General features: G+C 38.7%; 1 protein-coding gene across 2 annotated transcripts; it reads left to right on the forward strand.

Moving 5' to 3' along the window:
* The first annotated feature begins 128 nt into the window (after positions 1–128).
* Positions 129–20,895, forward strand: TPMT (thiopurine S-methyltransferase). Of its 2 annotated transcripts, none has more exons than XM_037842131.1 (9): positions 129–191; positions 5,678–5,860; positions 6,967–7,059; positions 9,958–10,090; positions 12,802–12,854; positions 13,404–13,478; positions 18,650–18,735; positions 19,330–19,374; positions 19,983–20,895. In XM_037842131.1, exons 2-9 carry the CDS (start codon positions 5,721–5,723, stop codon positions 20,096–20,098), a joined length of 741 nt encoding a protein of 246 aa, XP_037698059.1. In that variant the 5' UTR covers positions 129–191; positions 5,678–5,720; the 3' UTR covers positions 20,099–20,895. The 2 variants fall into 2 exon arrangements, with proteins under 2 accessions (XP_037698059.1, XP_037698060.1); XM_037842132.1 differs by lacking the exon at positions 129–191 and adding an exon at positions 1,138–1,198.
* Positions 20,896–24,776: the final 3,881 nt, after the last annotated feature.

Here is a 24,776-nt window from a genome sequence, read left to right on the forward strand (position 1 = left end):
GCTCCGCCCTCGCCATTTCCGCCGCTGCGCAAGCCTGGGCGCCTACGGAGCGGGCGGGGTCGGTGCGCCCGGGGTTAGGGGGTGGGGCAGGCCTGGGGCGGGGGGCGGGGAGGAGTTGGGGGCGTGGGGTTCCAGAGGTAGAGGGCCGCGTCCTCCAGGAAGACAGCGGCGGGCAGCCGGCGACTGAAGAGGTAGGTTCTCCGGGGCGCCGGTAGGGTGCGGGTGTGAAGTGAAGTGGTTTGCCAAGGAGCGTGTGAACCTGTGACAAGATTCTACGAAATGGGCATCCTGACGAGCGTGGACAGCCTAGCAGCCCTTGCCCTGAAATGGTGATCAGAGTAGAAGCGGGAACTGGAAATAATGGAGGACGGTGCGGTGAATGATCTTTTGAGACCCATGATTTAAACTGCCCCCAAAGTATTGCTGTGTAGTAGTGATTTTTCAGATAAGTTAAGTTATCTGCTAGAATAGTATTTTCCAGCGGGGACTTGGGGGGGGGGGGAGAGTGGGGGTGCTGTAGAGAATCTATGCCTTGCTCTGGGGTGGTTACACAGTGGTATGCATATGTAAAAACTCATTTGCATTTTGATAAGTTACACCTCAATTTGACAAAATTTAAAAATAAAATTAAAGCAGAAACAACAAAAATACGGGGGTGGGGCTAGAATGGGAACAACCTGAGTAGTTGGGTGACCATCCTAGTACGTCTTTTATTTTTACGTGTCGGAAGGGGTAAATTGTAGAACTTGCCTTTCCTAATTCTTGGAATTTACTTTTTATCATGTTGTGAGAAAACTTTTTCTTTCTCAGAAAGGGACATGGAACAAGTTGAGTACAGATGGAGAACCTATGAAATGCTTGTTACATTTCATGATGCTATCCTGATTTACCAATACTGTTAATTTAAGCTATCATTTAATGGAGGCAATGTCAAATCAGGGCACTCATAGATACATGGAAAAGGTATTTTGAAGGACACTTCAGAGTTTTGGTTAAAGGGTCTGAAATTTAATTTCAGTTTGCTCCTTGTTATCCATCCTGGGCCCAGAAGTAAAGTTTGTGTGAAGATCAGATTTCGGCAATTCGGAGTTGCCTGGCTCTGTGATCAAAATCATGCTTCATTTTTCCTTGTTTTAAGTACAGAACTGCTTTGTGAAGTCTGGAGTTTAGACTCTGAAGTTTCTGGCTGAAAAAGAAGGTGGGAAAATGGAAACACTCTTTTGGTTTCTGTACCCAGTATAATCAGAAACATCCCCCTGATCTCTAAGAAAACAGTACTCTCCTGAGTTATGAGGCCTTGCAAAGTCATTTGTTAACAATTATTTGCTGAAATAAGTGAATTTATTTTCCCAGTTACAAAAGAGGTGTGTTCTCCTTAAATCCTAAATAAAATGAAGCCAAATTTTGCAACAAAAGGAGAACGTTTCTTCAATACCTCCTTTTTGATTGTGTTTGCTCTTCTCATGGATGAATCATGAAATACAGATCCACCAATCATAGCATGCTAGTATAATCCAAACTAAATTAGTTTAATGATTTAGAGGAAATGTTCTAAGTATAGTGTTATATTAATATTGCCATGCTGACATTGAGAGGATATTTTCCTCATTCATTGGGATGGATTTGTAGTTAAGTTTTGTGGGGTTTTTTGTTGTTATTTTTGCATGTGTTTTCCATGCAAAACTAAATTATTTCAACAACATAAACCATTAGGATTGAAAGGACAGGAGAGGAAACAAAAGCAATAAAAGTCAGGAGATTACAAAGCAGATGGACAAGTGATAAAGGATTTAGCAGATTCAAGAAAGCTGAATTATAATCCATAAATGGAGAAAACCTATTAGCCACCCGATTTGAATTATACTATCTTCCAGAGCCTCAAGAATTGGCAGTACCTGAGGAGGAAGGGTGTGGCTGAAACTAGGAGGATTGCTTGAAAAGGCTAAATCCTCAGCTTTCTTTCCCAACTCCTTGCAGCCCAGGTACCTGCCAGGCCCCACACCCGCAGACCTCTAGGGCTTTAGTCATTGCAGAGTCACTGGACTGGGAAGATACAATGCGCAGTTGGGAGTGGAAGTGCCATACTGAAAACATGGGGATTAACTGAGCATAAGCAAAACTGAATCCTGAGACCGTCCCCCACTTCTATCCTGTTTCTCTTGTGGGTATAGAACAGTGGCTCCAAGGATTTGCTCCTTAACAAAAGAATTGGAAAATCCTTCTATGGAAAGTCTGACCAGCCCAAAGAAAATAAAGATAATGACCTCTGGGTTTCTGACACCGATCAAAAGCGGTGAGCTCCTTGCCCAGTGTGCTCAAAGACCAATTCCTGAGACACTGGGGTTTCAAAGAGAGAAAGAGTTTATTTATTGCAAGGTGCAAAGCAGGAGATCAGACAGCCTATTGACCTTTCTGCCTAAAAATCTGTCTCCCAAAAAGTAATTCTGATAATTTTATAGTATCAAAAGGTGGACAGGTTTTAGGATAGTGAGCACGATGGCTCCGGATCATATAATTAGAGGTGATCTAATTACTGAGCATGTGCAGATTGATTACATGCTCAGTCACAGAATGTCAGTAAGAAAGTAGCAACCTTAATATGATGATGGGCATGATTTCTAGTATTATAATGAGGTAGAGGTCAGTTATATGTTAAAGTCTAAGTTACTGTGCATGTTAGGCGGGCCCATTTTGGTTAGATCCAGCTTCAGTTATCAAGATAACTTGGGACTTGGGGTGGGTTAGTTCAGGCTGACCCAAGGCCTTCATCAGTTCTTTAGGGTCATAAAAATTTGAATTAAAAAAAAGAAAACAAAGTAAGTGAGGGTCAGTCCCAAGGTTTTTACAAGATAAAAGCTATACCATCCTTGTCAGAGATCAAGGCAGCTAGCTGGAATACAGTTCAGGGATGTCAGGTATTTCCCTCTGTTTAATGAACTAGAAAGTAAAAAAGGGAATATTATATAATGACTCAGTAATCATAATCATCCCTTAAATCCTAACTTCTTGGTTACATTTCCAAATGCAGTCCACTCAGATGATCCTACACATTCATGACAATGAATTCAGTCAATAAGCCCCATCCACATACTTAAATAAATTTCTAATCAGCTTTTGAGAGCCTACTATTAAATATTAGCAGATAACAAGAATCAATAGGCATTAGAAAAGTCTCTTATTTTGAACGATAGAGGCTGAAACAGACCAATAGACAGAGCATCTTATGGGCAAATGTCTATGCAGATAAATAATATTATATCCATGAAATAAGAACAGAATAACAGAAAAAGAACATCAGAGAACACAAAGGAGTACTTGGAAGTAGACTTGATAGCAGAAAAGAAAAACTGAATAGAAGGGTAGAAAGGTAAAATTAATGTGGTCTCTCAGTGGGACAAAAAAATGAAGAGATGGAAACTAGAGAAAATACTGTAAATTTAGAACACCAGATACAGGAAGGTCTACAGCCATTTAATAAGGATTCCAGAAAGAGAGAAACAGAAAACAACAGAGGGACATAAATTATCACCTAAGTAATTCAAGAATTTGTCTACAATTAAGGACATGAGCTTCCACATTGAAAGAACTGTACCAAATGGATGGAAATAGACCCAAAATAAGGCATAATATCATGAAATTGCAATAACTAGGGATGGAAAAACCATGGCGGGGGATGGGGGTAGGGTCATGCCACTTAGAAAATGTCTTTGGACTTAAGCAATAATCCTGGAAGCGAGAAGACAATGGGGCAATTCTTTCCAATTTTTGAGAGAAAATGGTTTCTGAGAGTAATATACCTCTCAAAACTATAAATCAAGGAGGGGGAATAGTATAAAGACATTTTCATAAATGCAAAGTCACGAAACACTTTTCTCCCGTTCACCCTTTCCAAGAAGCTGCTGGAGTTTGCTTCACCAAAATGAGGTTGGTATCAAAAAAAAAAGAGCAAACAGGAGAGTCAGCAAAAGAGAAGAGGGAAAACCCCAAAGATTTAAAGGATGATTATGATTACTGAGGCATTGTATAGATACTCCTTTTTTACTTTCTGGTATATGCAGAGGGAAATACCAGAAATCTCTAAATTGTAATCCAGCTGCCTTGATCTCTGATGATGATTGTATAGCCTTTATCTTGTGCCCTTGTGATTGTAAAAACCTTGTGACTAACCCTCACTTGTACCCATTTTATCCAGTTTTTCAACTTTGGAGTCTTGTGATCACTAAAGAAAACCCCTAATGTTAATTAATGAAGGGCCTTGAGTTAGCCCAGAACTAACCCACCCCAAGTCCCAAGTTATCTTGATATCTGAAGCTGGATCCAACCAAAATGGGCCCGCCTGTCATGTGCAGTAGCTTAGACTTGGACCTATAAGTGACCTATACCTCATTATAATACTAAAACTCAGGCCCATTATCATATTAAGGCTGCCATTTTCTTACATACGTTCTGTGACTAAGCATGTAGTCTGCATATGCTCAATAATTAGATCACCCCTAATTACATCATCTGGAGCCATTGTGCTCATTATCCTAAAACCTGTCCATCTTTTGATAGTATAAAACTATCAGAATTACTATAGTTCGGGAGACAGATTTTTAGGCAGAAAGGCAGTCAGATCTGCTTCGTGCCTAGCAATAAATTTTCTCTCTTTGAGACCCTTGGTGTCTCAGGAATTGGTCATTTGAGTACTTTGGACAAAGAACCCACAGCTTTTGATGAGTATCAGGATCATGGTAAAGAGATCCCAGAATGCTAGCTGTGTACCAGGAGTAGAGTACAGCCAAGTCAGAAGGCTCCGGGTGAGCCTTCAAGAAAATGACATTGATAGAATATCTGATGACTGAAGAGATTGAGAATATATTGATAGGAAAAGTGGCCAATTAGCAGAGCTTAGAGTTGAACTAGTGAGAAGTATATAGAAGGCTAAATAAATGAGAAAACAAGACAGTTACTAACTACGGGGGGAAATGTTGGATAGGAAAGGAAAAGTAATCATGCAATACTACATGGCTTAGCTGTGAATAGCATGTACCTAGTCATGATAAATGTGCACTCCAAATATTTATCTAGTCAAAAATTGCTGTCGTTACATCGGAAAGATAGAGAAGATGAGAAGGGTGGCGTGTGTGTGTTTGGGGAAGTTGAAGAAAGCTAAATGCTTATCTTTAATATATTTGACCTAAAAATGAAAAATCCAGAAGATGTAAAATAAGTATGCTATTTTAAGATACAAAGGTAGATTCCATATTTTAAGATACAGAGTTAGGAGATGGTTCCCATTGGGAATAGAGATTGCTGTTGCATTACAATCCTTGTTGAACTATTTGACTCTTTAAGCTGTGTGCATTATAACACTGATAAAAAGAAAATCTAAAAATGTAAAATATTTTTAAAGATTATGAGAGATGAGAGGAAAAAACTAAGCTTACAAGAGTTATAAACTGTGGAGTGTCTATTTTTTTTTTAAAACTCCTCTTTTAACTTAAACCTCTCTGCTCTATAGTTAAAATATAATGCAATTTATTTGAAGATCTAATGTGCTATATGAGGTATACTTCTACGAACTTGGCTATTTCTGAAAACCATATTCTAAGGATGAGGGTCGTTGTATTCATTTAGTCATCGATAAAATTGTAATGCCCTTAAATGACAACATTGCAAATACTTTATATTTAAGCATTGGAGATATCTGCTTGTGAAGCAAAGGTGTCTACCAAACTATGAATGATACAAGAACTTTACACGAAATTAAAGAGTACCCCGATAATGAGGTACAGAAAAACCGAGTACTGACTCTGGAAGACTGGCAAGGAAAGTGGGTGAGCCGCAACATTGCATTTCATCAAGAACAAGGACATCAGTAAGTAAGCTTTGTTACATAAAAGAGAAATGCTCCATAAGAAGCTGGCTTTAGAAATAGAAATGATACACATTATTTCACTGATTTTAAGACATACAATTTTTTTTTCATCACATTTTAGCATCTCTGAAATGAGAATGCATCTATGGAATCTCATACTTTGATTGGCAGTGTCTCTATTTAAATAATGGTGTGACTTATACAATGGACCACAAATTAGATTTATGAGATATGTCGTTTCTCTTAATCCCCTACAGTATCTATGTATTGGTCATGCATCTTTGCACATATAACAGATGCTCATTCAACATTTATGGTGGTGTGCTGGCTTTGTTTTCTAATAGCATATATATTCAAATGTTAAAGTATTATCCATGTGGTAGAAGAAGAGAAGTTGAGACAAATGAATAAGTGAGCTAGGATGTTGAGCAACATCATCGTGGAAGTCCTCATAGCAACGACAGTAAATCCTGGGGCCAGTGCTGAGTGGAGTGGTTATTACAGACTTTCTGTGACCCAGGCAGCCCTCCAACCCTGACTTCCCTCTGAGGGGTAGTTGGGCCATTATTCCAGAATCCCAACATATGGGTTATTTCTGTCACGTGTGTAGCCTTCGAGGAGCCAAATCTCCATAGAAGGGAATTAACTGTGAGAGTTAAACTCTTCTGAGCTACTTCTGAGACCTGAATACACATTCAGAAAACTTACCATAAAATGAATGTGGAAAATTTCAGGGCTCCAGGGGCCCCCTCCCCATACCACCAAAAGAAAATAAAAGTATACATTTAAGGAACTAATGCAGAATTTGCTAAACCTGTTCACTAAGAAAAAAATTTTTTTTTTAATCTTTTAATTACTAATCAGGAGCTCCCAAAGTTTGTCAGCTTTATCACTTGCTAGCTGTACAACTTTGAGCAATTACTTAACCTTCCTATTTCTTCACATATATACACTGGAGATTATAATAATTACCATCTACTTAAAGTTATTGGGAATATTAAGTGAGATAATGCATGAAAAGTACTTAGTGCCATACAATCATAGCCCTTTACTCCATGCTTTGGACTTATTAAAAATAAAAAAAACTTTTTGCTTTTTCTTTCCAGGCTATTAAAGAAGCATTTGGATACTTTTCTTAATGGCAAGAGTGGACTCAGGATATTTTTTCCTCTTTGTGGAAAAGCAGTTGAGATGAGATGGTATGAGGAGATAAATATTAATATAATTTCTTATCTGATGATTTTTTTGGGTTACTGTTTAATCAAATATAGGTTAAAAATTCCATTCTCAGAAATTATATTATTCCATTCTCAGGAATTCTTTACTTTTAGGAGACTGTGTCTGATGAGTGCATAATTACAGTGAAACAATAAGACATGAAGCAGAAACAGAGGTGTTTATTGAATTTTGAAAAAAAAGAACTTGTTTGGAACTAATGGAGGGAAAACCCAGTCTTCCTTCCTATATCTCCTAGAACTTTATGTGTGGTTTAGTTTTCATGGGTGTTTTAGGAGTCTAGCTAAGTTAATTTTACATATTTAAAATGAAGACAGAAGGATTCAAAATGAATTACAACTTTTTGGCAGGACAGTGTAAGAAGTTGATTTGGTTCACAATTCAGCTCAGCTCTCTCCTTCCTCCACCAGCATGATTATGATGATTCGTTGTTATAAAACCAGTGAGGGAATTAGTACTTGTGAGTAATTCTCTGTGAAGAGAATTAACTTTAATTAACAAGCCACTATTGTTATGGGCTTCCCTAAAGTTGGAAACAAACCTGGAAATCACTTTCTATACAGAACATACCATTAATTTATCAGCTTAAATTTTGAGAACTCCGGTCATTAAGCAAGAAAGAAAACTAAAGAGTATGTGTTTTAAAAAAGGGGGGGAGGGGTAGTAAATAGTGACTTTAAAATGATCTGTTCCTTATATGTATATAGGTTGACTGACCCACTGAACATGCATGATGCATGTATTTGAAATTGATTTTCTAGTTGAAATGGTGAAATTTTTGCAGCCAGTCCACACAAAATTTGTGGCTGAGAGAATTTGTTAGATGACTGCTATGGCTTAAGATCCTACTGTGGCCATGAAATTGAGAAAACTTAAAATGATACTATTAGACCTATACCTCAATCAACTCACTCAACCAGAAGAGTGAATTACTTTGGAAAATAGCTGCAAGAAAAATATTAGCTCTATAAACAAATCATCTTATGGCACTCTCATAAATGGTTAATCATCTAGTTCTAGCAGAGATTTTGAGGCAACATTAGGAAAATGGTAGGACGAGACAGCCAGTTTAATGTGATTGTTGACTATTTTGGATCTAAAGCCATTTGTAATAAAAATAACAACTAAACTACTGTAATTGTATGTAAGTTATTATATTAGAGAATTTTTCACTTATGTAATTAATACATATATTGAGGTCTATACAGACATCAGATGTGAAGAGAACCATGAGCTGAAACCAAAAAGCATAAGTTTTATTTTAGGTCCAGACTTGACTCTTGCACCACTCTTTTCAAATTTTAGATTTTGTTTTTATTATATTCAAAAAAAAAAGAATGGAAAATAAAAATATATTCCTTGTATGTTTACTTAAAAAAATTTCCCTAGGTATGTGACAGATGGTTTTTAATGTGTTTCATTTTTAAATTGTAAACATTTCATGCTCTGGTCACATTGAAAGTTTATATACTCTTGTGTAGATAAATAGGTACCGTCAATTTGTTATAATGCTTGTTTTGAAAATGCAAATTTGTTCCACCTCAATTGATACATTAGGGAAGAATTTGAGCTTTGTGTGAATTTCCTGAATTTTACATGTGCTTATGGGTGATTTCATCAATGAGAAAGATTAGGTGAATGTGGAAAATTGCACCTGGGAGAACTTAGCCTCGGAGGAATACACAAAATGTCACACCCACACTCTGCAAACATCTCCCAACTGCCTTAGGTTACCCCATGTGTTATAAGCCACTTCTGTACACAACTGCTGTGCCAACTTTCCCTCCAATTTCAGATAATCTTTCTTCCACCCCTTCTTAATAACTCACAAGCTACAACCCTTCCACAAGCAAATATCAGGTCTTTTTCAAAGTAAAAGTGCCATGTTATAGTATTTAAATATTTCTTAACCATTTATCATGTGTAAAACTGTGCTACTGTTTTTCTCAGCTTCCTGCCTTTTTCTTTTTAATGTGTCACTCACAAAGTATTTTAATCTTGTGCCCAACCCCGTTTTTCCCATAGGTCCCATGGTTTTTTTTTTGCATGATTTTACATAGGTAATTTCTAGGAACGTAACTGTCACATTTTAGCACAACTAACTATATGTTTTTATTTAATTTGATGTAAAATTATTACTGTGACTTGGTTGTTTGTGCTACTGGTACTGTTTTTTCTTGGGTCCAAGACCCCAACAATCCAAATTCTTTGATTATAAAGCTTACCAGGAAAATGCCAGTTACTCACACAGGGCAATAAAATAAATTTTTGGATAGTGTTTATTGTAAGTAAATGGAAATTACAAGATTATCACAGGGACAGATGCTAATATTTTAGAGCTGAGTGCTTTAATATGGCAGCTACTAGCCATATGAGGCTATTTAAGTTTAATTGATTAAAATGAAATAATATTAACAATTCAGTTCTTTGGTTGCACTACCACATCTCTTGGATGACATTGGCTCAATAACCAACCTTATTGGCAGCACAGATATAGACGTTACTATCATCACAGAAAGTTCTACTGGGCAGAGCTGATTAGAGAAATTAAAAAGCATTTTTAAATCTAAAGTTGATGTCAAATTAGAAATTCCTATTCAAATCCATTCATATTAAATCAACATTTTAAGATATAAATTTCCAAATTCTTGATTTTTTTCTGAGGTTGTATAAATCAGTTTTTCAGAATTCCATGTAACATGAGGTTTGAGACTATACAGCCCTACTTTCCTACATGTTCTGTGAAACCCCGTGAATCTGAATAAATCCTAAGGAAAATGTATGCATATTGGGGCACAACCCTTTATTAATACCATGTTTGAAATAAAAATTTTTAAGTATAAATATATGATTTTATGCAGGTTTGCAGACCTAGGACACACTGTAGTTGGTGTGGAGATCAGTGAACTTGGGATTCGAGAATTTTTTACAGAGCAGAATCTTTCTTATTCAGAAGAACCAATTGCTGAAATTCCTGGAGCCAAAGTATTTAAGGTTTGTTTTATTTTTGTTGCATAGTTGTTTCTATATCCCCCCAAAAGAGTTTTTCTCAGCGTGAGTAAGTGAGGATATTGTACCAGTGACAGGTGAACCCTTCGTCATCACATAGATTCTCTAAAGCTTTGTAGAGTTTAAGGATCTAGGCCTTAAGACAGAGAAATGCTAGCTAGCTATGGAGACCTCTGTGTATGTGTATATGTGTGTGTGTGCGTGTGCAAGTGAGTGTATCTATATACATAAAAACGAGGTCAAAGTCTAACTGTACATCTTGACATTGGTTTTTGTTTGCTTTCTTTCATTTATTAACGAATATTTTCTGAGAACCTATCTTGTGATCTTTTGCCAAACCCTGCATAAGACGTTGAAGAGATAAAAATAACATACTCCCTCCCCTAAAGAATCTGTTAGCTTAGGAGAGAAGAGAGTATGGAGAAAGCTGTGTGTGATACCTGGGCCAAGTGTAATGACAGGGCTTTGTGGGATCAGTAGGAAAGTTGCCTCACCCAGCCTGAGGGTGATTCCTGAAACTTGGGAGGGATGGGCAGGTGGGGGCTAGTAACTGGGGATTTAAGAAGCAGCATGATAGGGCCAGATTTTTTTGTGGCCCCATGGGAAGAAAATTTGAATGGAATGAGCATCGTAACAGAGATGGGGTCCAGAAGAGAGAATAGAATGACTTGAGCTAGGAGAGTGATGGGGCATGTAGAGAATCAGATGGATTGAAGCAATGTTTAAGAAGTTTCACTCAGAGGACTTAGTGATTAATTGATCAGGAATTAGGGAATGGTGACTTCACATTTCCAGCTCAGATGACTAATGGGTTGGTAGAGAATAAAGGAAAAGCAAGTTGAAGGGCAGAGAAAATGTGCTTTGTTCTGGAGATGATGAATTTAAGGGACCTGGAAATGGTGAATGGTTTTATGTCTCTGAAACACAAAGTATTTTAAGTTTGTTTTATTTTTGTTACATAAATGGGCATTTGGGTGGAAAAGGTAGATTTGGGAGTTGTCTTCACCTTTGATCTGAATGAATCAGTGGAACTGCTTCACAAGCTGGGGAATATAAATGTGGAAATAGATGAAGTCCACCCAAATGCAGACAAACAGAGGCTATTTTTTGGAGGGAGTCAGCTACTTGCGTTTGGCAGATAATCAAAGGCAAGCAGGGGAGTAGGAAAGCTTTATAGTGGAAAAGGGAAAGGCTTCAGGTATGCTCTGATCAGAGGCTGGAGTGGGGCATCCTGTCGGATTGGTTAGGGGAGCATACTTGAATTTTCCTGGTTGGTCCTGAGTAGGAGGGGATTGGGCAGGAGCAAGCTGTCAGTCAGTGGTGAAGTCCTGCCCATTCTGGGCCTGCAGAGGCTTTGGGTCAGAGTTCTGTTGTCATATATGGTCTGGCCATTGTCTATATATTCAGTCTCTCACAAAGTACTCTTTTTTTTTTCTAAATATTGGGATTAATTGCTCAGATCAGTAGGCTTCATAGTACTTTATTTTGCAGCTTCTTATGACCGCATTCTCAAATCATCTTAAGAATCCCTGTGTAGCAGAAGGCACCTGTGTGGTAGAGACAGCACCTGTATGGTAACACCTGTGCAGTAGGCACCACCTGTGTGCTAGGTAGCACCTGAGGTGCCCTTGTCACTCTTAAACAAGATTGTTTGAGTCAGCACTCTTTTCAGCTGCCACCTTATCTTATCTGTGGAGTTGGGTAAGATAACTTGGGCAGAAGCTTCTTGGCTGTTCTCCATACCTCCAAGCCCACCCCTCTCTGGGATGCCTGCCATGGTATTTCCAGAATGATCTTCAAAGACCCTCCTTCCTCTATTTATAAACCTCAGCTGACACCTCATTTCAGAATAAAACCCCTCACACCCCTCCTACCCTGCGCTACACCCCCTCCCCCAGTTCCCAGGCTTCTTACATTCACTGGACATGACAGTGTCCACATCAGGTTACTTTCCCTGGAATGTGCCCACCAGCCTCTCCCCCCCCACCCCCGTAATGTGAGCAGGTGCTTCAAGGCTCCATGTCAGGGGCCACCTTCTGGTTCCTGCTTTCGGATGCTCCCAGGCAGTTTGCTGCTCTGTCCTCTATGTTCTCATAATTCCTGGTCATACTGCCCTAGCAGTACAGGCTGTCCTGTGTGGAACGTTTCTCTGAACCCTCACCTCTGGTCCACTGAGCTGTCCTCACCGAGGTCAGAGAGTGCGTCAAATTCACATTCATTATCCAGAACCCAGGATGGTCCTGTCCCAGTAAGTGTTCAGTAAATTCTCATTAGCTGAATGAGTGAAAGAGAGGAAAGGGGAATCTGTGCAACAGTGCTTTGCATGAATAACTTCTAAAAATATCTGATCTCCATGTATCACCATTGATTAACCTGTCATTTATTAACCTGTGTATCTATCTTTAGCAGTCAAAATACCAGGACTCTGCTGAAGTAAACATTGCTAAAATTTTAACAAGCTCTGAAAAGGATAATAGCTCACCGATCTTCAACAATTTTCCTCTTTGGGTTGATCCAAAAGAACTCATACAGGTTAAAAAAAAAAAGGTGCCATTAAAATGCAATAAAATGATTTACTTTATTTTATTATGCATTTCTCCAGCACTGTTGCTTTGCTTTGGCCCTCATTTCTTTCCTTGACTATATTGAGGTATCTCCTAATTAAGTATAATTTTTTTCCCTGCTTTTTTCATTAGAGTTCTTCAGGGAACATTTCATTGTACTGTTGCAGTATTTTTGATATTTCCAGGTAGGACTGAATACCCTATGGGCACTTTTAAAATCACGAAAGCTTATGAGGGATTGCTGGGGTGGGGTGGGATAGGGTGAGGGTGTTTTCATCTCTCCCATCCCCTTGCAGTAGCCCCCGGAAAATATTGATTTGAGTCTGTATTATCTTTGTCCTCTGACAGCTCTCAAACTATGTAAACCATTATTATGACCCTAGGCAGGCAGGGAAGAGGAGGGAGAAGCAGACAGTGTCTTTCACCTCACATCGGGGCCTGCAACAGAAATGAATTACAAGGACACACTGTCCTTTATTGCTCCTTCATGACCCTGAGTTATAGAAAAATGGGGAGGCTGCTGCCACAGGCTCCTAAAACCAGGTGGAGATGGACAGTTTCCCACGTCCATGTCAGCACATCCCTGCAGACTCCATAAAGGAGAAGCAGATGAGATCCCACTTCCTTAACAACTGTGGTGCAACACAGCATGCACCTTGGAAAACTGTTCATCTTGTTAACCATTTGATTTGCTTACATAAAATGTAAAATGCATTTTTTTCTTTTTCTGGTAGAGTAAATATTGGCAAATTTGACAGGATTTGGGATAGAGGAGCCTTAGTCGCTGTTAATCCAGGTGATCGAGAACGGTATGTAATTTTTCTTTAATTATGCTGATTCTTCTTTTTTAAACCTTCTTACTTTTTCTGGGTTTCAGAAAATTAGCTTTTTGACTCTTATTAGTCAGAAATAGCTTATTATAATTGTGTCCAATACCAGCTTGGTCTAGAAAGTAAAGTATTTGTCCACAGAAGATATGGTTCAAGACTTAGGGCTCCATCACTTCCTGGCTGTGTGGCCTTGGTCAAAGTACTTAACTTCTCTAAGCCTGAGTCTACCCATGTGCAAAGTTGAAATATATCCCCTAACACCATTATCACCACCTCCAGTACCAGTACCAGGTAACACTTGTTGGCTACTTGCCATGTGACAGGTATTGTTGGCTACTTGCCATGTGACAGGTATTGGTCAAAGTACTTTACATGGAGAAACACATTTAGTCCCTCAACAGCACTGTAAGGTATATGTTATTCCCGTTTTACAGATGAACAAACTGAGGTCAAAGATAGTAGGTTACTTATCCAAAGTTAGACAGCTAATAAGTGACAGAATTAAGATTCAAACCTAGGGAGTTTGGCTCCAAAGTTCATACTCACAATCTTTACATTAGATTACCTCGAAGGGTTGTTGTAGGTGTCACGGGTTCGTCTCTTTACACCTCAAACCTATGATCTCCATTAGAAAAGGCCTGAGCCTCATCAGGTCGTGATTCATTGGATTCGGGCTTCTTTCAGGCAACTTCCTACTCAATTAAGAGTACAGGGGCAGACAATAGTTTAAAAGTAAAGAGCACTCAAGACAAGAATTCACCTTTAACACATTTTTACTAAAAGGAGCATTTAAGGTAAAAGGAACAAGTTTACAATGTTAAAATTAATTGATACATTACCAAGCCTGGGAGCCCCCACTCCTCCAGATGCAGCTGGACATGAGATCAGAGAGAGCGCTCCCTTGTTTCAGTTACGGAGAATTTATAGCATTTTTGAGTTACATTCGATTAAATCATATTCTATTTTTATATTAAATGATGCTTCGTGAACATGAATGGTTCAAGATCAAAGGAAGGTATCCATGTTATCAGAGACTTAGCCTTTAATGCCTGTAAAACTCTACTGATAATATTTTTACTAATTAATCTATGATTTCTGTAAGAGTAATGTAACATACTTTTACTTGTATAAAAATTAGAAAAGAGATTACTGTTACTTGTTTTTAACTTGTTAATATAGTTTTTTATTCTATTGTATTGATTAGTTTAGCCATTACATCATATTGATAAACATACATTTGATTTGGACTGTATTCAACCTTGCTACATTATTTATCACTTCTCCATGATTAAAGTAACAGCTGCAGCCCATCCTATTTTCACAGTGGACTAAGTGATTATATGTTATCTATATCTAAGAGGACCTTTCTGCTTTCTTAAAAAATATTCACAGTTCTTTTAACTGTCTAGCTTGTCCTCCAGTATATTTTTCTAATATGGGACTTGAAGGGTATGAAACATCTGTTCCAGTTATTATAGTAAAGCCTTCCCACTTTTTATCATTTGGAAATTGTACTTGTGTTTTTAGGTAAAAGTTATGTTAAATATGCTTCTATATCAGAAGGAATAACTGGTTCTTCACCATCAGAACAGAAAACATCAGGTGGTATTTGAGAGCAGCATAGAGAGAAGGAGTCAGCGTTCTCATTATCAGATTCCTCAGTAGAGATATTATCTGTGATATAGGGATTAAAAGAAATGACATATGTGAGAAGTGCCTTGCCAACTCTAAATATAAATATTAGCTATTATTATTGTATTATTTGTTATCAAGGTTTTTGGTGATGATTCTTGTTCCTGGTCTTAGTAGACAATAAAACTAAATATGAGAATGCATACTGAGTAAAATGTGACCACCTTTATGTATTTCCCAATTCAAATAATATTCACATATTTACTTGGATATCACATGTAAATATGGAATTATTTACTTATATGGAGGCAGATTCCTGCATATTGCAGAAAAAGTTGGGATTGACATCAATGAAATAAATTTTTGTTTATTTATTGTTTCCTAAGTAATGTTTGTTGCCAGGCTGAATCTTTTAAATTAGACCATGCCATATCTTCTTAGTGTATCTTTTCCTTCAGTAATAATGATAATTCACACTCCTGTTTACCCTTCTCTTTCTGTCTCTACTCCTCCTTTATCTCTTTTCTGAAACTTTTAACTTCTTTACATGCTAAAAGTCCATTCTTAAGGGACCATCCTCAGCTTTGCTTTTTCTCTTTTATACTTGCTCCTTTCAAATGATTCCATTCTCCTGTTAATGCCATTTATTTATTCAACAAATATTTATTAAGCTTTTACTAATGCTAAATATATACTCCACTGGGCGCTAGAGATACAACTGAACAAAATGTGCATGGTAATCTGCTTATAATTTTTCTATTTCCAGATCTTTCTCCCCATCCCCCCAGATACCCACATGACATCATGGTCCTTTATCAGCTCACACATCACCTGAGACCTCTATGTCTCCATGAAATGCCTCATAGTTTACACTAATTTGAATTCGGCTAAATCTGTCAATTTGCAGACTATTTCCTGCTCCCCAAGCATGTTGCTCGTCATCTTTGAGCTTAGTGCCTTCTGGGGCTTTGATTTACATGGTAAAATCCACAGGGCAGTGGGGAGCAAACAAGAAGGTCCCAACCACACTGAAAGGGCAGGCCATAGACATTTTGTTCAATTCATTCCCCAACACCTGGCATAATATTTTTTTAGCACATAGTAGGAGCTTAGTAAATATTCATTGAATAAGTGAATGAAAGTAAACTGGCCTCAGAGCAAGGGAAATACACTGTTTTCTGCCAGCCAGCCACGCCTACCTCCTTTCTCTTTAGATATGAGTATCTGAAGTATATGAGGTATATTTAATTTATGGTTAATAAAGAGCTTTTCCTGCAGTTTTTATTTATTTAGAGAATCCACTTTTAGCTTGGTTACAACCTCCAGTCCTCCCTACTTCCTTCCCTCTTATCTCTTTGACCCCCACCCAGCCCTGTCTGTGTGTCTGTGTGTGTGGTCACAGTTCTAGGCACATTTGAGAATGTTATGGCTATTGCTTTGAGCCTGATTGAAAGATAAATTACTTTTTACCAAGTTCATTAGCACTGGGTGTCTCCCCTGTGCTTGCACTGCACAGGGGCAAGTGGTGATCAACGTGTTTTCTGCTGTGACTCTCTGGTCTCTCACTTACATAAGTCAGTAGGGCACACCTCTCTCATTTTCTGGACTTTCTGAAACTGGTTGAGAGAGGAAGTCCACATTCTAAAAGGAATGAAGTCTACCTGTTGCAGGAAACCCTGCCAAACCAGTATGACTAATCACCTTCATGGGGACAGCAAGTTCCTCCTTACCTCTTAAGGGCAAGGCACAGCATCAGAAACTTTACTAGAAGTGAAGGTTTCAGCTTGAAAGTTTGTCCGGGTCTGGTTCTTTGGCTTGCAAGGAAGAGTGACCCACTCAAGCTGGGTCTTGTAAGGAAAGTTTACATCAAAGATGCAAAGGGAATAAAGATCGCTGACCCTCGTGGAGAACTTACCCTGGGCTGGACAATGTTCTAAGCACTTTATGTGTATTAACTCAGAATTCTCAAACCAACCCTGTAAGGTGAGGGCTATTCTTATCCCCATTTTACAGATGAGGACACTGAGGCACAGAGACATGAAGAATTTGTCCCAGCTTTCGTAGCCAGGAAGTAGAAGAGCTTGGGTTTGAGCTCAGGAATCTTCCAGAGCCCATACATCAAATCGCTCTACTACACAGTCTCCCTAATTTCTCACAGAACTCTGGACTGGAGTCATAGTCCAGCCAGTCTCCTAGGAAACTGGTATGCCAAGAGCCCAGGCTCCTCCCCCAGAGTCGGGCAGTTTGTCTTTCTCTTTCTCTCACTGCCCCTGAACTTCTCTGTGTGTCTCCTCTCCTCCTTCCCTTACCACTCAGCTTCTTCTGCTTATTCCATTTCTGCTTCCACACATCTTTGACTTGCTCACAGCTCTCAATACCACATCTCCCCATCTCCAAATACCACAGACAAGTAGCAACACCTCTTTTGGGTCTCTTAATTCAATTTCCCAGTGGAGTGATCTGATTGGCCACAGCCAATCTGTACTGGATGCAGCCCAGGCTGCAGGCCAGTCCATTGATGGGCCTCTTTCCTTAGGGTCAGGTCACGACCCCAAACCAATCAGACTTGACTGGACATGGAGTCACTTGCTCCCTGGGCAGGCCTATTACAAAATTCAGTTCCAACAGGACTTATAGTCTATACCATACACTTAGAATTTTAGTTTCATACTGTCTCATATTTTTGCTTGTTAGTCTTAATTGTACAACCAGATAGGGAAAAAGGATTGTCTCTTACATAAACCCCTGGAGTGTGCCCAATATTTATTAAAGGTGCAATATTCCAGGCCCCACAGCAAACCTGCTTGTCTCTGCCAGGGCTACTATAACAAATACCACGGACTGGGTGGCTTAAACAACAGGGATTTGTTGTCTCACAAGTTGGGGGGGGGGGCGGGGTGGCTGAACCATGCTTTTCCAAAGTCTGTGGCAGTGGCAGCCTGCTGGCCATCAGTAACTCATTCTCTGCCTCTGTCACTTGGCCATCTGCCTTCTCTCTCCTCCTCACTTCTACCACCATGTCCACATTTCCTTTGCTTATCAGGACTTCAGTCATATTGGATTAAGGCCTACCCTGATTCACTTTGGCCTCTTCTTAATAGGCTCTTCGAGGATCCTGTTTACAAATGAGTTCACACCCACAGGATCAGGGTTTGGAACTTGAGCAAGTTTTTTGGGAGACGTGATTCAATCCATAACAATTTAGCAAGTACCCAGGTGATTTCAATACACAGCCAGGTGCGGGAGCCTCTGCTCGTCTTTCTGTGAAGCCTTCTGGTCTGACAGGCTCTGCAAGCAGGCCTAAAGTTGAACCCCATCTTTACCATTTCCCAGTTGGTGACATAATTTGCAGAACCCATTTCTCACATTTAGAATAAGAATCCACTTATGATTGTTAGGAGAATTGAACTCAGTACTGTAGATGAAAGTAAATGCTGATTTCCTTCCCTGCCTCTTACCCCCTCCACCCTGTTCCTGTGTAGAGAAATGTAACATACACCTTTTTGTGTTCTTTTCAGCTATGTTGATATAATGTTGTCCCTAACAAGAAAAGGGTTCCACTACTTCGCATGTATTGTTTCTTATGATCCAACTAAACATGCAGGTAAAGCTTCTTTTCTTTTTCAAGTGCCTTGTTTTATTAATATTTACATGTGATGGTATATATTTTATTTCTGTTTGAATAAATCAGATCTTAGACACTCATTAAAAAATGAGATCTAGTGTCCATAATTAACTGAGACAGAGGGATATCTACCAATCTAACTGTAATTCCATTTGTGAACAGGAAGCCCAAGGAAAAAAACAACAGATTCTTTCTAGGAATGGTGGCTCAGAATACTACCCTGGAAAGAGGCGGAACCTGGACACTTAAAATGAAAGTGTGGCGATTAAGGGGTTCCCTATAAAATGTGCACATCCCAGCATCTGTGGCTGGCTTGGCTGGCTCATCTAAGCTGGGGATGGACACGAAACATTGCCATCCCCTAAGTAAGCCAGTTCACTGCTTTGAACTTACTTCTTTGATATGAGATGTGAAAAAAAAATGAAGGGATGTTACATCCTCATCTACTTGGAAAGTTAAGTTGTGTAGATTATAAGTACTCCTAGGTCCTTGGGAATAAGCTGAGAAGTAAGTATTTCTCTTTAGAATTAGATCTATAGAAATTATTCTTTTTCATGGTTTTCTTTTCTCTAGGCCCACCATTTTATGTTCTAGACACTGAAATTAACAGATTGTTTGGTAAGTTTGCTCTGGTTTGAACTGTTAGCTAACTATTAATACCTAGAAGTATATAAAATTTAAGTGTAGAGACGATTTTATTGAAGACTGTTTTATCCTAGAAAAGAGACCAATCTCTGTAACAGAACTTTTTAATTGTATGCTTTCTGTTAAAGACATTTGAGCTTTTCTAGAGATGGTATATTAATTTTGCACTTGGAAGTGATAATAACAATAAAGAGTTCAGAAAATTTGCCCTTAACATTTTCCCCCTTTTCATTAAAAAGAAAACACACACAAAACGTAAGACAGCACAACACAAACAGGGAACCCCAATGTAAATTATGGACTGTAATTAGTGGTACAATTATAATAATATTTTTTCATCAGTTGTAACAGAGGCACTGAATCAAGGTATAAATGATGTGGGGGGTATTTCAGAACTCTATTTTCTGCATGATTTTTTGTAAACCTACAACTTCTCTAATAAAGAAAATTTATATTAAAATACTTTAAGGAAAAGGACTTAGAAAAGAAAAAGTGTTCAGCAAAATCATTTGAAGTATTTTTAGAAGAACCTCTGATTTTATTCTCCATAAGATTTTAACTTGTTACCTTTTTTGTTTCAGGCACAAAATGCAATATTAATTGCCTAGAGAAAGTTGATGCTTTTGAAGAACGACATAAAAGTTGGGGAATTGACTACATATTTGAAAAACTGTATCTATTTACTGACAAAATCTAGCATATCAACATGTTTTTGGGCAATTGCAAAATTATGCTGAGGCATGAAAATATAATGAATGACTCAAAAAATCATTCACCAATTACATCACAGATCTTTGTTCAAAAATACATATAACTTTTTAGAAAAAAGCACATTCTAAAATGTTAAAGTGACTACCTTTGGAGAGGAGAGGGTAATTAGGGGTTAAAGCAGACTGTTTTACTTACAGATTGTAAAAATTTTTACCATCAGCATGTATTACTTGTATAATTAATATTTAAAAGAGAAATGCAATGCATAACAAAGAAATATAAGAGATGTAGAAAAATTGACATTGACTGTAATACTTTAATAAGGTACAAGGTAAAAAGAAAGTAATCTAAGAAGTTATATAAAATAATTTTTACTATAAACACCCCTTATGCACCCCTTTTCACATTTTGTCTGCTTAAATAATTTTATATATAAGAGAAACAAATTTAAAACTTTAGTTAAATGAACTAACATATGGAACCAAGTGTTTTTCCTAAATTGTAAAAATTTTACAAATTTTAAAATTAAGTTTTTTCCTGAGTTTGGAAGTTTTTCGTTTCCTCTAGGTTGATCTTGTTTAAGTGATAGACTTACATGACATACAGTGAATCCAGATTCATGATTTTTCACTATGAAAGTTTAGATTAGAATCTGTTTCATTAACTCTCATTTTATTTAATCAAACATTCCCCTTTACCTGCACTACGTAATATCTAAAAGGTTTAGATTGTTTAGCTCATTTTAACAAAATGATGTATTTTATTAAAAGTAAGTTATTTGTGTGCTGCGTGTCTGTGTGTTTACTGGATTAATCATTCTCAACGAGCCCCTTTAATTCTGATGAAAGCTAGGGATGCTCTCCCCAAAAATATGTCTTAAGCATAAACTTTGCACAGACTTCTTTAGGGCTCAGAGTTATTGGCCTCTCCACACCTCTGCCTCCGGTTTAGAAACTGCTCCCCTCAGAGATCTCTCTCAGAGATCTTATTGTAAGATACTCAGAGGGCTATTAACTTGGAGTGTTTCCCAGTTTGCAATGTGTGCAGGCCACAGTGTGGGCTCCCAAAAGCCATGACCATGCGACTCTACTTTCTTAGCCAGCTGAATGGTCCAAGAATGGACAACTCTCCTGAGCTGGGCCCATCAGATAGATGCTCTTCAGACATTTTTGGAATTGAGTCTGGAAACGAGTTGGCCAGCAGCTTAGGGTGGGTGAAGCTGTAGCATATAAGCTCAGGAGCTATCTATGGGGCAGCCACATTCTACCCTGTGGATTTGAGACATAGAGAAGGCTGATCTGCAGAAAGAAGCAGACAGGAGCTGGGAGAGACCACAGGTGTTCTCGGTCAATGTTTTGTCCTGAAGCCCAGCTGCACTGGGTGGGGACCACCCCGTATCCCTGTATTATAGACCTCTTGTGCCAACAAGAGTTGATTTCTATAATTTGCACACAGAGTGTCTTAAATAATATAAATGAGATACCCTAAGTAACTGATCTTTTATCATGTGTCCTCATTGGGGGCATACTGACCTTTTTAAAATTCTCAAAATGGGAAATACACTCCAAATATATCTTTTGTGGTATATTGGAACTACGCACCCTCCATGAAATACATTTTCTTAATCTTAATCCATGTTCCTTTGGTTGTGAACCCATTGTAAAGAGGACCCCTTGAAGGTGGTATTTTTAGTCAAGGTGTGGCCAACTGGATTGGGGGCAGGGTTTAATCCACATTCCTGGAAGCCAGAAGTCAGACGCGAGGGGAGACAGGAACTGGAAGTCAGTGGATAACTGGAAGAGCAGTGGAAAAAAGGAGAACACCACCAAAGGACGGGAGGCAGAGATGTAAGCCAAGAGACCTCAAGGGTTACCAGCAGTCGGCACCAGAAAGCTACAAATCCCGGGAGAAAGCAAGCCCTGCGGATTATCTTGATTTGGGACTTCTGGCTTCAAAACCGTGAGCCAATAAATTCCTATTGTGTAATAGCAGCTCTAGCAAACTGAGACACCTTTTATTTAAATGTTGTCATTCAGATAATAGATTAGCTGCGACTCTGTGCCCTGCAGGCAATGCTTTATTAAATGCATTTCCCTGCCTAAACAGCAGGCAGTGGATGGGAAAAAACAAAAGTATATAGTAAATTGGTCTATAAAAAGGAATATAACCAAAAGCTTTTAATACCAACCCATAAAAGGTTAACAGTATGGGGACCATGGGCGAGGGTGTGGAAGATGTGCCTTGTGAGAGAAAGTCCCAGATGAAGGATCCTTAGGCAGAAGACTGAAGTGGTAAATAGAAACCTGACCCATCAGAGAAGGTGGTCTGGAAGTAATTTCACCCATTCACAACCTCACTGCCTACCTATGCTGATAGTGATTTCTTCTAACAAAAGGCAGCAATTTAGATGTTTGTATGCATACATATATGTATGTAGTTTCAGATTTCTACTGAATGTCTTTAAAATTCAGCAGTCTTTAATCCTGACAGTTTAAACAAACCATCGCTTCTCATCTGACGTGATTTATTCCTTGCAAAGCGTTATATTGCAAATTCATTCGAGTGACTGAGTTGATGGGGACAGGATAATCTTCACTATATATACCTCTGCTAATCTGGGGCAAATAATCATATCCCAGATTTATCAATTATATGTGGCTTTAATGCCTTTAACCAGTGGGTATTAATAGAAATTCGGTTCACTATTGGTGTAATTCTCTCTCTGTAATTCTCAACAGCAGATCCTGTCATTAGAGATAATTATGGCTAAAATGGTGATGCTTTCTTTTCATCCTTTTCCTATGCTCAGACGTGTATGTTTTTGCAAAGTTGAGGTCATATTACATATACAGTATTATATTTTACTATCACTCCTTATATACATCAGCCCTTCCTTAAAAACAAGATTCTTAACAGCTACATAATGTTCTAGCCTGTGGCAGTACTATAATATTCAATCTTTCCCTTGTTATTAAAGTCAGTATTTATTCAGCAAATGTTGGATGTGCTAGGAGATGAGGATTCAGTGATGAATGAAGACAGTCTTGTTCTCAGGAATCTTGGCTTCTAGTGGTAGAGGTTGAACACTGAACATTACAATGTAGTGTGGTAAGGCTCTCAGGGATACATGTAGGGAGCTGCCAGCTTGTAAGTGGTTGTATAAATCAAGAGGTAGGGAGGATGATGTCAGGGGAAGCAGGTGAGAAAAGGACCAAGGATGGTGACCTGAAAAACATCCCCAAAGTGATCCAATTTGGAAACACTCAAATCTTCACACCCCCTTTTCCAACTATACATGGCTAATTCACTTTTCTGTAGGCAAATTCAAAACCGAACTACTATTCCCAGTCTCCCCACCAAATTCCTTACCTCTGAAAGTCAAGAGCATGGGACAAGAAGTCAAATTAGGAAATCAGATACGTGTGCAGGATCAAGGCTGGGGAGACAAACATCCTGGGGGCAGGACTAGAGATGGCACCAGAAGCCCAAGTGAGAGTCCAAGGAACCTCAGGGAGGATGGCCTGAAACACAAAACTGAAACTCAGGAGGTCTTCATTTTGGCAGAGAGCAGTTTTTTGCTCTTGTGGACTCACAGACCCATGCAAAAGCATCCATTTTTTTTAAATGCAATTTTATTGAGATACAGTCACATACCATACAATCATCCGAAGAGTACAATCAGTTGTTCACAGTTTCATCATATAGTTGTGCATTTATCACCATAAGCAATATTTTGAACATTCTCATTCCTCCAAGAAATAAAAATGAAGACTAAAAATAAAAGTACGTAAGAACACCCAAAACATATACTCCCCACCCCCCCGCCCCCCCATTATTCATTTACTTTTTGTCCCTGTTTTTCTACTCATTTGTCCATACACTGGATAAGGGGAGTGTTTTCACAATCATACAGTCACACCATATAAGCTATACAGTTATACAATCATCTTCAAGAATCAAGGATACTGGATTGCAGTTCAACAGTTTCAGGTATACACTAATAACTAAAAATAGTGTATCTATAAAATGCGAAAGAATAATCTCTAGAATGACCTCTTGACTCCATTTGAAATCTCTCAGCCACCGAAACTTTATTTTGTTTCATTTCTCTACCCCCTTTTGGTCCAAGAAGGCTTTTTCAATCCCATGATGCCAGGGCCAAGCTCATCCCAGCAAGTCATATCCCACATTGCCAGGTAGATTCACACCCCTGAGAGTCATGTCCCATGTAGGGAGAGGGCAGTGAGTTTACCTGCAGTATTGGCTAGAGAGAGGCCACATCTGAGCAACGAAAGAGGTTCCCTAGGGGTAACTCAGGCACAATTGTAAGTAGGCTTAGCCTCTCCTTTGGAGTAACAAGCTTCATAAGGGCAAGCCCCAAGATCGAGGGCTTGGCCTGCTCAACTGGTGGTCCCCAATGCTTGCAAGAATATCAGGAATTCCCCAGGTGGGGAAGTTTAATATTTCCAAATTTTCCCCAGTCCCTCAAGGGGACTTTGCAAATACATTTTTATTCTCTGCCCAAATTACTCTGGGATGTATTGGGGCTTCTTGCTAACTTGTACAAACCAACCAGATCTCACCCCTATTCAAGGTTCCCTGTAATTATGGTGTTTGAATAAACTGACCATATAGGTTAAATTATATAGCATGCTACAGAAAAT

Source organism: Choloepus didactylus, chromosome 7 (assembly GCF_015220235.1).
Source record: "Choloepus didactylus isolate mChoDid1 chromosome 7, mChoDid1.pri, whole genome shotgun sequence".
In the NCBI taxonomy this organism is placed as follows: domain Eukaryota; kingdom Metazoa; phylum Chordata; class Mammalia; order Pilosa; family Megalonychidae; genus Choloepus; species Choloepus didactylus.

Coding starts and splice junctions, on each gene's coding strand:
- TPMT (XM_037842131.1), top strand. CDS start 5,721: ATGAATGATACAAGAACTTTACACGAAATTAAAGAGTACCCCGATAAT. Junction 7,060..9,957: donor AAAGCAGTTGAGATGAGATG/GTATGAGGAGAT, acceptor GATTTTATGCAG/GTTTGCAGACCTAGGACACA. Junction 10,091..12,801: donor CTGGAGCCAAAGTATTTAAG/GTTTGTTTTATT, acceptor TTTTTTCATTAG/AGTTCTTCAGGGAACATTTC.